This window comes from Polyodon spathula, chromosome 1 (genome assembly GCF_017654505.1).
Source record: "Polyodon spathula isolate WHYD16114869_AA chromosome 1, ASM1765450v1, whole genome shotgun sequence".
Classification (NCBI taxonomy): domain Eukaryota; kingdom Metazoa; phylum Chordata; class Actinopteri; order Acipenseriformes; family Polyodontidae; genus Polyodon; species Polyodon spathula.
The window spans coordinates 31,103,097-31,116,279 of NC_054534.1; the positions used below are offsets into that span (position 1 = coordinate 31,103,097).

Sequence of the window (13,183 nt, forward strand, 5' to 3'; positions counted from 1 at the left end):
AGATAGAAGCACAAAGGGTACTGGAACTAGGGGTGCTGGCGGCAGCACCCCCTGGCTTTGCATGGCTTCCATCATATACAGGGGTTACAGTTTTGTTCAATGGCTTTCAGCACCCCCACTTTAAAAATTGTTCCCGTGCTACTGTAGAAGCGGCATTTTTTAATGCAAATTGGCTGTGGATGATTTGCCTTAGTTCTGCAAAGAGATCCAGACATGTTTGTAAAACAAATCTACATTTTGAGTCTCTCTAAATCTAAGCTTTGCAAGTAGTGTTTTTTTTTTTTTTTTGCTTCAGTTATATTTATTGAATTTACAAGAAAACTAAGCTTAAATGCTTTATTCCTGGTTTTATTAATATTCGTCTCTGAATTTTATAGTCCACTTTTCCACAGAGAAAGTAATGTGTATAAAATATTAATGCAGAGAAATTAATAAGGAGAGCATCATAAATCATACAGTTAATTGAAAAAATTAAATGTTCACATACATTTTGATGTATTTAATTAAAGTTTGCAGGCAGAACTACATCTGCAGTGACATGCCAGCCCTGTCCTCGAATCCCAATTCATGGAGGGCCTGTGGGATAAAAGGTCTCTAATGGTTACTTTCCAACATTGCATAGACTCCATGACCAAGCATTGTCTATAAACTGTTGTGGCTACAGTAAGTGTCAGACTTTGCTATTAAGGATAAACTTGATAAGTACTAATTTTTTGGCAGTCAACAAACAGTAAAATGTCATCTTTGTCTCTTTACCATGTTGTAATGGGAGAGGGGAGGGGCAGGGGGAGTATTCTGCAAAACAACAAAACTTGGCTTGTGGAGGGACTAAATGTTGGGCAACAATATGCTTTCACTACGAGTCACAGTTTAGCTTATACCAAAGGCATTATTGAATTGCCTATAGATGAGCTCCATTTGACTTGATAGAAGGGTTCCAGCATTACATTTCCAATAAATACAGATGGTTGTACCACAGCGTATGAATGTTAACCAGTGCCAGTTCATGTTCTTTTCAGCTCCCACTCTTCACTCTCTCACTCTCAACTCATGGCATGAAACTTAAGCTTTTCTGCCCTGTACAGCTCTTAACATGCCATTCCCAATTCAGAAGTCCTGCCCTAAAGGGAAGAATTCATTCTGCAAAGTAATGACTATCTGATTTAATCACTGTGGCATTCTTGGTGCCAGAGCGACAGCATTCTGCTGTTTGGACATTTTGATCCGTATGCCAGTTCTGTGCATTAAAATGCAAATTGCTTTTATAAAGAGCACTCAGCTTTATTTAACATTTAAAAATGAGGAATCTACATGTGGATAGACAAGTCTTTCTTTTTATCAACCTGTTGTAGCTGTATTATTGAACTGTTGACAATTGCACATTGGTTTGTAGATCTTTTGGGGGGGGGGGGGGGGGGGGGGTAGTTTAAAAAGAAAAAATAATCCACTTGTAGTACCATGGAAACTGTCACATTAGAAGACTTTACCAACCTTTATTAGATTGGTGTCACTAACAGATTCACGCTTCAGAAATGGAGAGTGAGTCTACCTGAATAAAAGGAGCTGACAAGCTGGCCCACTTTATGTACTCTGATCTTGTCTCCGAGTTTTTAAATACAGATAAGGTATTCATGTCTACTTTACTAATCCCTAGTGCTTATGTGCTTAGTAGTTATCCAGTGTTTCATTGAGAAATGTTTCAAAGGAATAGCTTTTTCAGAAATAAATGTTCACTTTTTTATAATATATTACTGTAACTTTTATATTGCTCCGTTTACCGAGTAGCTGTTGCCAAATGTATCTATTTTTCATTAAATTAACTTTTTTTTGGATTTTTAAGCATGACTTCCATAATTTGTTACCCCAGATTTTTGAATGAACATTTACACAAAGTTTCTTCACACACTGAATTTATTCTGAACTATTGTAGGCTACGTTTTGTGGATCTGCTGGCTGGTTCTATTTAGGATATTGCAGTGACAATGCAGACTGCGCAATCTGATGTGAGGAGTCGTGATTTTGTGTAGGCGTTTTATCAAAAAGTGGAACAATAATACACTATGTGAATAATTAATCGAACTGTATTATATACATGGGAGCTCCCATTTAGCATATGCCACTACTTTTACAAAGCTAATATCTGGTATAATGTTAGGTTTAGTCAGTAATCTTTTTTTATCACCAATGCGCTAATCTTGTTGATGGAGAGGTGTTTTTGTGTTTTATCTGAGCGGGACGGCTTCCCAATGCTTTCTATGACTCATGGTGATGAACCAGGGTTTAATGTTTATCTTGTCAGCTGTGATAACATTCTTCTGTCACACAGTAAGTGTTGCTGTTCCTGCTATCAAGCAAGAGTGTTGCTGTGTGTGTGTGAAAGGGCGTGTAATGCCTTTAACAGGGACATTACTTAAACTGCATGTGTTCTTTTATTACAGTGTCTAACCCTAAAATTGACTTGACATCGCATTAGACACTGGGAACATTTAAGTAACCGAGGTGAGCCCTGTTTTTATATACGTGTCCCGCATAATTCAGCACAATGGACTAATGGATTCTGCCCAGGACTAAATGACAAGAGGTGTGTGACACTGTTAGATCTTGAGGTTGAAGGTCTGTTTGACCCAAATTTGCTGAGGAAAAAATGAAGTGGACTCAAAGCAACCCACTAATGGATAGAAGCTCCATCCCGGACTGTTTTCTGGAGACAGTATTGTGTGTTTACCTGCTTTTATGTTGCTTTACTAGACAACAGTCTGGTTTCAAATGGATCAAAAGTGGAGCGTGATTCTGAGTGGCTGGCTGCTGTTTATTCTTTATTATGCACAATTGTTCAAGTGACCAACTCCAGATCCATTGCTGTGTGATAATGGACTGCAAAATACATAGAAGTGCAGCTGCCAAGTGAGCTGCGTCATTTGAGGTTCGTTATCAGACAGGCTGAATCACCGGAATGTTCTACCCATGTTCTTAATTCATATTGTTATATAACTGAAAACAAGTCCTCTTCCCTGTCACTGAAGTTACTCTGACAACATAGTGCCTCACAACCACTGGTAGTTGATTTCCTTTATTTAATGGACAAATAACAAACAACTAAAGAACAACCAACAGGTGAAAAAACAAATCAATTAAAAATAAAAACCTGAAAAGTCTTCATTTGATAAGTATTCACCCCCTTTGCTATGACACTCCTAAATAAGCTCAGATGCAACCAACTGCCTTCAGTAAGGTCAATGGAGTCCATCTGTGTGCAGGAAAAGTGGTTCATGATTTCAGATTAAATACCCCTCTGTCTGTAAGGTCCCACAGTTGGGTAGTGTATTCAAAGCAAAGGTACTACCATGAATACCAAGGAGCTTTCAGAACAACTCTGGGATAAAGTTGTGGAAAGGCACAGATCAGGGGAGGGGTACAAAAATATTTCAAAGGCATTGAATATCCCTTGGAACACAGTCAAGTCAATCATTAAGAATCAGAAGGTAAAAGGCACCACCCAGAATCTGCTTAGAGCAGGCTGTCCTCCCAAACTGAGGTATTCCACAAATCTGGCCTGTATGGAAGAGTGGAAAGAAGGAAGCCATTTCTGAAAAAAGCCCATGTACAATCTGCTTGGAATTTGCAAAAAGGCATGTGGGAGACTCTGAAAAGATGTGGCAAAAAATTCTGTGGTCCCTAATTTTGTGACTATATAATATTGTCATAGTATCGAGATACTTGGCTTTTTCTATCATTTAACAACTTTTGGTGCTAAAATGTAGCCTTGATATTATCTTTTAGAAAGTTGTAATAATAATTATATTTGTATATAGCGCCTTTCATAGTGAACCACCATCACAAAGCGCTTTACAGAGATGGGGAGTGAACTGTGCAGTATATGCAGAGTCACTTACAAAAGGACATTGATTTAACATCTCATCCATAGGATAGAGCACAAGGAGGTTAAGTGACTTGGTTAGGATCACACAGTGAGTCAGTCTGTGGCAGAGGTGGGATTTGAACCAGTGATCTTCTGGTTACAAGCCCTGGACTTAACCACTGGACCACACTTATCTCTGTACATATGTACCATTTGTTCTGTGATACCTAAAGAGGTCTGGCCACAATGTAGAAAAAAAAAAAAAAAAAAAAAAAAAAAAACAGACTTTTAACTTCACTTGATTGTGGGTGGGAGGACCAGCTCTACAACTAATAAAATTTGTTTTTTTGGTTGTGCTTTATTATTCAGGTTTATGTCTGAGATCTGCTGAAAATGTAACAGTTTCACCTTGAGCTGCTACTGAGCATATCTCTGAAGAGCACTCTAAATGTTTTCCTTGCATAGCCCGAAGTTCCCTGTTGGGGTTGTTTCTATGGTACCTTTACAACAAGTGCTTTGCCAGAGCATGTGTGCTCTGTTGCTAAAGTAAATGGTGATTTGGTCTAGCAAGTCACTGTGCCGGTCTTGAAAATTTAACCAGCTTTAAACCTGTTTTTTTAAGTAATATTTCCATACTTAGAGTCATGTGTTTGATTATGTTAAATGAAACAGGTGTTTCATCAGTTTACAGCTGGAATTGTGCCTGCGTGAGTTTGCTTATTAATATACAATGTGAAACGAAAGTGAAATCATTGCAAAAAGGCAGCAGTGAAGCTAGCGTTCAAATCTAAACAGACAAATTAGCTTACTCTTGGAAAATGTTATCTTGGAACTCAGTGTAAGATTATAAAACTAATACAAGCGAATGTAAAAAAACAAACAAACATGTTCACTTAGTGCGTAGTTAAGGTATTTCAGTAATATCAAGTATTTAAAGAATTTGGGGGAAAAAAAATATTTTAAAGTTTTGGACAAGTGCCCAAATAAGCTGTTTAGCAACGTGTGACAATAGTGGTCATTACATTAAAGTGCACAGGCCTGCTACAGACCATTTATTTAGGCCCAGGCCTACTGTATCCTAACATAAAGCAGGCTTTATTTAATGACAATATTTGCAATTAAATGAATTGAATTCATTAACTTTTCATATTGGTGAGGGTGTTTTAAACCCTCAATGAACTCAAGATAACTTAACATGTAGGTTATTTATTGAAAAGTTTGCTTTGGCCAAACTGTACTACAGTATGTGTATTTCACAGTAATGTTCTCTTGATTTAAACAGGTGTTTTTATCTACATGGAGAGTAGCCGTTGTTAAGTAATGAGGAAATGCTTTGACTTTTAAATACAAGGGTCCAAAATATTCTAACAATGTAATTTAATACTTTGACACAGCTTCTCTGTGGCAGTTCCCTTTTTACACTACAATCTGTTTACTCTTAAGTAGTAAACTATAAATAATCAGTTATTAAAATATTTACAGTGCAATAATCGGGCAAAGTACAAAGAGCCTCCACATGTAGAGAAATCATGCCCTAGTATCTTCCGTGTTGTCACAATACAACTTTTTGTTTTTTCTCTAGCGGGCAGTTTGCTGTAGTAAGAAAATGTCGGAAAAAAAATCAAGACCTGGAGTATGCTGCAAAATTCATCAAGAAGCGCCGGACGAAGTCCAGCCGGCGAGGGGTCACCAAAGAAGACATCGAACGGGAAGTCAGCATATTAAAAGAGATCCAGCATCCGAACGTCATCACACTGCATGACGTTTATGAGAATAAAACGGACGTCATTTTAATCCTTGAGCTGTGAGTACAGTTTTAGAATCTTTCACGAGGATTCTGCAGGGAATTTGTGTGAAATGGTTTGACTTTGTATTATTCTAATTCGGAATTTCGTTGTTTATGAAACCTGTATATCACTTGCGTGATCATATCGCAGCCTGACAAATTGATTCGTTCTATATATGTGCAATTCCCAAATGCAATGGCAATAGTTCAATCAGCAGTATGCAATTGTAATATTCATGTATAATCTTTATAATTGCTCACACAAATGTTAATAGATTATGAGAATGTTCTTCATTTTTAATTTATTTTGTAACAGTGGACTCTTTTTAACTAATTACAGCCACATTTCAACCATTTCCTTCATGGAATATGTATCAACAACAGAATGCAGTAGTTTGAGTTAAATATTATCAGAGGGTTACAGTTCTAATTTGCACAATTTTTAATGCACACAAAAAGTGCAACATTGGAATGAAGTGTTTGCTAGTCTGATGAAGTGAACACTCTAAAGAGAACAGGCTAAACGTAATTCTGATTACCCGAGTGACTTTGCATACTGATGGTCTGTTTTATTTAATTTTTGGCCGACTTCTATACCCCGTGGTAAGTATGTATTAGAAATGCTATGATTTTATTTTTTGTGTGATTTAAAACAAAAAGCTGGATATCATTGTTCTCTGGAGTTTTATGGCTGTGTTTGCCAGTACATTTAGCAGAAAAGTATATTTTTTGTTTCAGGAGCCTTTTTAAAATATTTGTAAATCTTATTTTTTTGTATTTTGTAATGTATTATATACATGTTTTGTGTTTTGCTGTGCAATTCCATGCAAAACATGTATTACTTTTGTTGCATGGAGCTATTGAAAGGTTTTCCTGTGGCAACTGGACTAACTTAGTAATTGACTTTCTAAAAGCTGTACAATAAATTAAATTATAATAAAAAGCATGAAAATGCACACACTGCAAGCTAGAACACAGGTTTGCATGGAGATGCTGTTATATAATGTATTTGTTGTTAAAAAAATATGGGAAACAACAGCATTGTAGAACAGTTATCACAGTATGAAAATGCACAACGTTTTATATCGCCTCAATAGTGAAGTCCTTGTAGTATGTTTTGTTTTTCGCATGGATGTTGCAAGAATAAAGCAACTGGCAAGGGAAATAGCTTTTACAATTGACCATTCTTTAACCCAAATTGTAGTGTATCACACTGTAATCTCTTCAGGCTATGAGGAAAAAAAAAAAAGCCTTTTGTTTTGGAGCATAAAATGGAAGCTGGTAAGCATCTTTCAGGAGTGATTTTCGCTTGCAGTCCACTTTCATTTCAAGTGCTAATTACAGGACCTTACAGTCATGCTGGTGTTCATTCTCACATTGATGGAATGCCCGATGTGTTATTAACCGCCTCCTCTCTTTGCCAGATTGTAGCTTTTTTTATGTTGTACAGCATCCAAGAAGTAATCCCTTCTGCAAATTCACATACATTTTGTTCATACATTTTGGTACTATTCAGCCATCTAGTTGAGCTGTACAGTGTTGGGAAGCGGTACTTAATCGGAATTCTCACTGGGCCGCGTGATGAAGACATTATGGATTTAAGAAGTAGGCTTCACAACCCCCTAACTACGTTAAAACAATGAAGTATTCAGTGTGTGTTTGCATGCAAGCTCTTTTTTGGTGTTTACTTAATTCTCTTTCTATCTTAAAATGTATTTTAATAACTGTGTAAGACCTTTTGGACATATCAAGATCTTTGCAGGACATATTTTGGCCAATGTCCATCGATTGAATACCAACATGGTATTTTGACTATTTAATGCCAGAGTTTTAATTGGCATAAAATAGTACCAATTTATAAGGGGGGAGTAGTATTTCATAAGGGGAAGGTGGTGTGCCATAATAACCTTTTCAGTGCAAAAAAAGGTTTGTCACATATCAGTTATGATCAGATTGAATATCATAACTAACAATAAGAACGTTGTAAAAGCCAGGTGTTCTTACAAGATATTATATTTGTAAATTGTCACTCAGCTCCCCTTGATGCTTACTTACCGTATGTTAATCGTTGTAAATGTTGGTTAACCACCTTCTGTATGTTTAAAACAGTGTGGCAGGTGGGGAACTTTTTGATTTTCTTGCTGAAAAGGAATCCTTGACTGAGGAGGAAGCTACTGCATTTCTCAAGCAAATCCTTGATGGAGTTCAGTACCTACATTTAAAGCACATCGCTCACTTTGATCTGAAGGTACTCACTTTTCTTAGCTGTTTTAACATTGGAAGAAATGGTAAGGCTGTGATAATACAGGTATACCACAATGTCTGGGATTGTAACTTTGATGTTTTTTTTCTTTTTATAAATGATTATTTCTGCAACTATATCTTGTGATTTAAAGATATGCAATCAAAATGTATCTTTATGCACAGGATGATAATCCCTTCAAAACTAAGATCATCTGCCCTCATGTCTGCTCATGCTTTCCTTTTAGAGATCTCCTGTTTTGTCATTTCATTAGTGTGGTGGTTTTTAGATATTATTACTTTTTTTTTTTTTTTAATAAAGACAGCTCCATTTATTCAGAGAACCGCTTTTCTGTTTGTGATGTGAATTGTTAGTCATTCCTTAGAACAAATTATATCAGTGGATCAGAATCAGAAGCAAAAACAATGCATTCAAATTAAAACTAAACATGCATACATATGTATTTAAATGATTTGCATTGTGCCTTAATCCCCATGCACGTGAAACATGTTTTTGTATTCATAGACAGGGCATCCTACATTTTGCATTTTATTTCCATATTTGATCCCTCTTTCCTGCTTTCCCACAGCCTGAAAACATCATGCTGCTAAACAGAAATGCACCCCATCCTCGCATTAAACTCATTGACTTTGGATTGGCTCACAAAATTGATTTTGGCAATGATTTTAAAAACATCTTTGGAACACCAGAATTTGTAGGTCAGTGTCAATATTTAATTTATTTTCCGTCTTTATACAAGGACAAACTTATGTGCAATGGAAGAGGTTCAGTTGATCACAGCATAATGAACTGTATAATATTACTTGGAAGTTTATTGTGGTTGCTTGTGTGCGCTGCAGGGTGGTCTCTGACAATGACAATGGTACTCTTCTGATATATTTAGTACTATTTATTAACATTTCTCTGAAATTTGGAATTCAACTCCAAGGAGTCTTTTTTTGTGCCAAGCAGAATAAATAATATTTCAATTCTCAGAGCTATTGCTTAAGAATATGAAGAAGATTTTTGCTTTGGAATATTTATTAAATCAATGTTGTGATTGACCCAGATCTATGGCATACTTTTTATTACATCATCATTTACAAAAGTAAAAATGGGCTAAGCATCCTAGTGAACTGCACAGTTCGTTTTTAGGGTATGCAGCATACACATTTGAGTAAATAGACTGCCAACCACATGACCAAGTCATGTGTTATGCAAGTGTATCTGTTGGGAGGGACACAATAGCAGGTGCTTGGTTGGCAGGTGCTTCCATATCCAAGAGTGCACAGAAGAGCTGAGACTGTGGGCTGTTTTAGAGAACATAGTCTGCAGCAGATTTCCACCATTAACTTCCCTGAAGGAACTGGAGGAAGCACTTCTTGATTACTCCATTCTCTCTCAAGAAAAAACTCCCCGTAGACTCGACACCTGGCTGCAAGGGATGGCCATGCACCCTGTTGTTATTGCAGGGTATTCTGTTTGATTAAACTCATTTCAACAGATGCATTTTGTAAGGTGCAGGTTTATTATAAATATAAATTATATTTTCTTTCTTTTATAGCTCCAGAAATAGTGAATTATGAGCCACTTGGCTTAGAAGCAGATATGTGGTAAGAAATCAATTTGGTGGATCATTTAGAAATGGTGCATTTCTTATGAACTATTGACCATCTTTTTTTCATCTTCTTTTTATTCAGGAGTGTTGGTGTGATAACATATATTCTGTAAGTACCAAGGATTTTTAAAGAAATGTATTGCCGCTGTTTAGCTTTGATTACACTTCTTGCCAGTACTTTTTACTGTGATAGTGTATAGTTTACACTGCCACTAAAAGCAGTTGGGTTGCAGATATGTTTATTCGCTAAAATAAGCTTCTTGCTACTAGCTAAACCCATTTCATTTTGTTCCCGACTTTACAGCTTCTTAATCACTTTTTAAATAAATGTGTATCCCTTAGTTAGTTTTACAATAGTGTTATTTTGTTTATTTACAGTTTGTGGCCCCTGTGTCCTATTTCCTCTCCCTCCACCTGCTGCACAGTCATTGTGTACTCGGCTTTTACATTTTATAAGAGCAATTTCTTCTTCCTTTTCTAACATGTCTACTCCACTTACAACAGTTATTGTGTCGTACAGCACAGTTGAGATCGATCTCCACTTCACATGTTGGAGAAATAAAATGCTAATTTTCAACCGACAGTACCCCATCAAAGTTTGTGATGGAAATATTATGCTTTTAAGATAAACAAAAAAAAATTGCCGCAATATATAACAGCTACAATAGTGTATTGTCTGGTGAATGAAAGTATTGGGCTACTATTACTATTTGAATTACAGAGGTATGTTAGAAATGCAAGTGCGCACAGAATTGTTTTTTTTTTTTTTTTTTGTGTTGGTTCATGTGACGCATTGCTGGTGTTCTGCTGACCCCTGTGTGAGACAGGGTGATAGGGTATGAGCTTGAAAATTGATCTTTAACTAGTCCTCCACTGGTGACAACAGTGTGTATTGGATTTTTAACTACAAAATGACATCTGACAAGTGCAAATGTACTACACTTGAGTGCAGTATGTTTAAATATTACAAAAGGGAGTGGACAGATGACTTAAGGCTGGGGAGTTCCAGAAAAATACAATTGTGAAGAACAGAATGAATGAACATCATGATTATGTTTTAATGACTAGAGAATGTTTCAAAGCTGACTTTGTCTGAAATACAGTAACAGTTTATTTGTTATTAAAAGGTTTGTCTTGCATCTAATGTAAAATGTATTTGCATTCTAAGAAAATAATTGTCTGTTTTTGTTTTTTTTCATAATGGTCCTTTTTTAAAATGTGTTTTTTTTTTGTGTGTGTGTGTCTATGTTTAACAGTTTGAGTGGAGCATCGCCTTTCCTGGGTGACAGCAAGCAAGAAACGTTGGCAAATGTATCTGCTGTTAATTATGTATTTGAAGAAGAGTTCTTTAGGAAAACTAGTGGGCTGGCTAAAGATTTTATAAGAAGGCTCCTGGTAAAAGATCCAAAGTATGTTTATCATTTCTTTAAAAAAAATTATGTAATTGCTGTTTTAACTATTTTATTGCAAGATGCTGTAGTTTACAATCTAGTCATATTTTGATTTGTATTATTTTAAGTAAATCAAAACCAGTTTACTTCCATATCAAAGCAAATACAGTGGCTTTCAAAAGTATTCACCCCCAGCATGGAATCAAAATGGATTTAATTAGGAGTTTTTGCCACTGATCAACACAAAAAAAGTCCATAATGTCAAAGTGAAAAATAAAATCTACAAATTGTTCTAAATAAATTACAAATACAGAACAGAAAATAATTGATTGCATAAGTATTCACCCCCTTGAGTCAATATTTGGTAGAGGCACCTTTGGCAGCGATTGCAGCCATGAGTCTATTTGGATAAGTCTCTACCAGCTTTGCAGATCTGGACACTGCATTTTTTGTCCATTCTTCTTTGCAAAATTGCTCAAGCTCTGTCAAGTTGGATGGGGACCTTTGGTGAACAGCAATTTTCAACTCTTTCCACATATTCTCAATTGGATTGAGGTCCGGGCTTTGACTGGGCCACTCCAGGACATTGACCTTTTTCTTTTTAAGCCACTCCAGTGGGCTTTGGCTGTATGTTTGGGGTCATTGTCCTGCTGGAAGATGGATCTTCTCCCAAGTCCCAGGTCTCTTGCAGACTTCAGCAGGTTTTCTTCCAGGATTTCTCTGTACTTTGCTGCATCCATTTTGCCCGCCTATCTTCACAAGCTTTCCAGGCCCTGACACAGAGAGGCATCCCCATATCATGATGCTGCTGCCACCATGCTTCACGGTAGGGATGGTGTTCTCAGGATGATATGCGGTGTTAGGCTTGCGCCAAATATAGCGCTTAGCGTTAAGGCCAAAAAGCTCTATTAGAGTAGAATCTTCTTCCACTTGGTCTCGGAGTGTCCCACCTGCCTTCTGGCAAACTATAGCCGAGATTTGATGTGAGTTTTTTTCAACAATGGCTTTCTTTTTGCTACTGTTCCATAAAGGTCAGTTTTGTGATGCGCCCAGGCTATTGTTGCCGTATGCACAGTGTCTCCCAGTTCAACCGTGGAAGACTGTAACTCCTTTACAGTTGCCGTAGGCCTCTTGGTGGCCTCCCTGACTAGTGCCCTTCTAGCCCGGATACTCTGTTCTTGAGGACGGCCTGTTCTAGACAGATTCACAGTTGTGCCATATTCTCTCCATTTCTTAATAATGGACTTTACTGTGCTCCGGGGGATTTTCAATACATTGGAAATGTTCTTATATCCTACCCCTGATTGGTGCTTTTGAAGAACCTTATTCTGGATTTGCTTTGAATGTTCCTTCGTCATCATGATGTAGTTTTTGTTTGGAAATGTACTAACCAACTGTGGGACCTCCCAGAGACAGGTGTATCTAACCTGAAATCATGTGAAACACCTTAATTGCACAAAGGTGGACTCCATTCAACTAATTATGTGACTTTAAAGACAATTGGTTGCACCAAAGCTTATTTAGGTGTGTCATATCAAAAGGGGTGAATACTTATGCAATCAATTTTTTTCTGTTTTATATTTGTAATTAATTTGAATAATTTTTAGATTTTATTTTTCACTTTGACATTATGGACTTTTTTTGTGTTGATCAGTGGCAAAAACTCCTAATTAAATCTATTTTGATTCCATGTTGTAACACAATAAAATGTGGAAATGTCCGAGGGGGGTGAATACTTTTGAGAGCCACTATAGAATATTTAAATATATGGGTGTGTACAAAATAAATGTCTTCAGAGGAATATGAAGAGGGTGCCTCAGACCCCAAAACCAACAATGCATTTTGCATTTGTGCTTTCAGTTCCCTGTTTTGATTAACACATGTCTAAGACTTATTTTACGGACTGGCCTAGTTAAACCTCTGATCTCCTGATGGTCTCTTACTGACATCCTTCTTTGTTCAACAGAATATGTGTGGTTTAATTTCATTTCCTGATGATTATGTTTTTAAAGAGAACTAAAATATGGAAGTTATTGTTGTTTCTGGGCAGTTACAGTAGGCGCGACAAAATATTGTCGTGTGGGTTATTGTTTAAACAGTAGAAAGCATGAGCTTAATGCAGTTTGCTCAATACTGTATGTTTTGGCAGTGTGATGGCATCATCAATTGATTTATTTCTTTATTGCAGAACAGTTCAAACGTTAAATCAACCAATATAACATTCTTTAATAACTGCTAATTATAAGACATGTGAATGACTGGCAATGATTTCCCTCTATCCCGATGT

General features: G+C 36.6%; 1 protein-coding gene across 1 annotated transcript in view; it reads left to right on the top strand.

Moving 5' to 3' along the window:
- Positions 1 to 13,183, top strand: part of LOC121317212 (death-associated protein kinase 1-like) — a 76,509-nt gene that overhangs the window by 31,602 nt on the left and 31,724 nt on the right. Inside the window, exons 3-8 of the mRNA XM_041252899.1 lie at positions 5,442 to 5,663; positions 7,755 to 7,893; positions 8,477 to 8,606; positions 9,452 to 9,500; positions 9,588 to 9,614; positions 10,762 to 10,914. Coding sequence (XP_041108833.1) covers positions 5,442 to 5,663; positions 7,755 to 7,893; positions 8,477 to 8,606; positions 9,452 to 9,500; positions 9,588 to 9,614; positions 10,762 to 10,914 — 720 coding nt within the window. The remainder of the gene's footprint in view (positions 1 to 5,441; positions 5,664 to 7,754; positions 7,894 to 8,476; positions 8,607 to 9,451; positions 9,501 to 9,587; positions 9,615 to 10,761; positions 10,915 to 13,183) is intronic.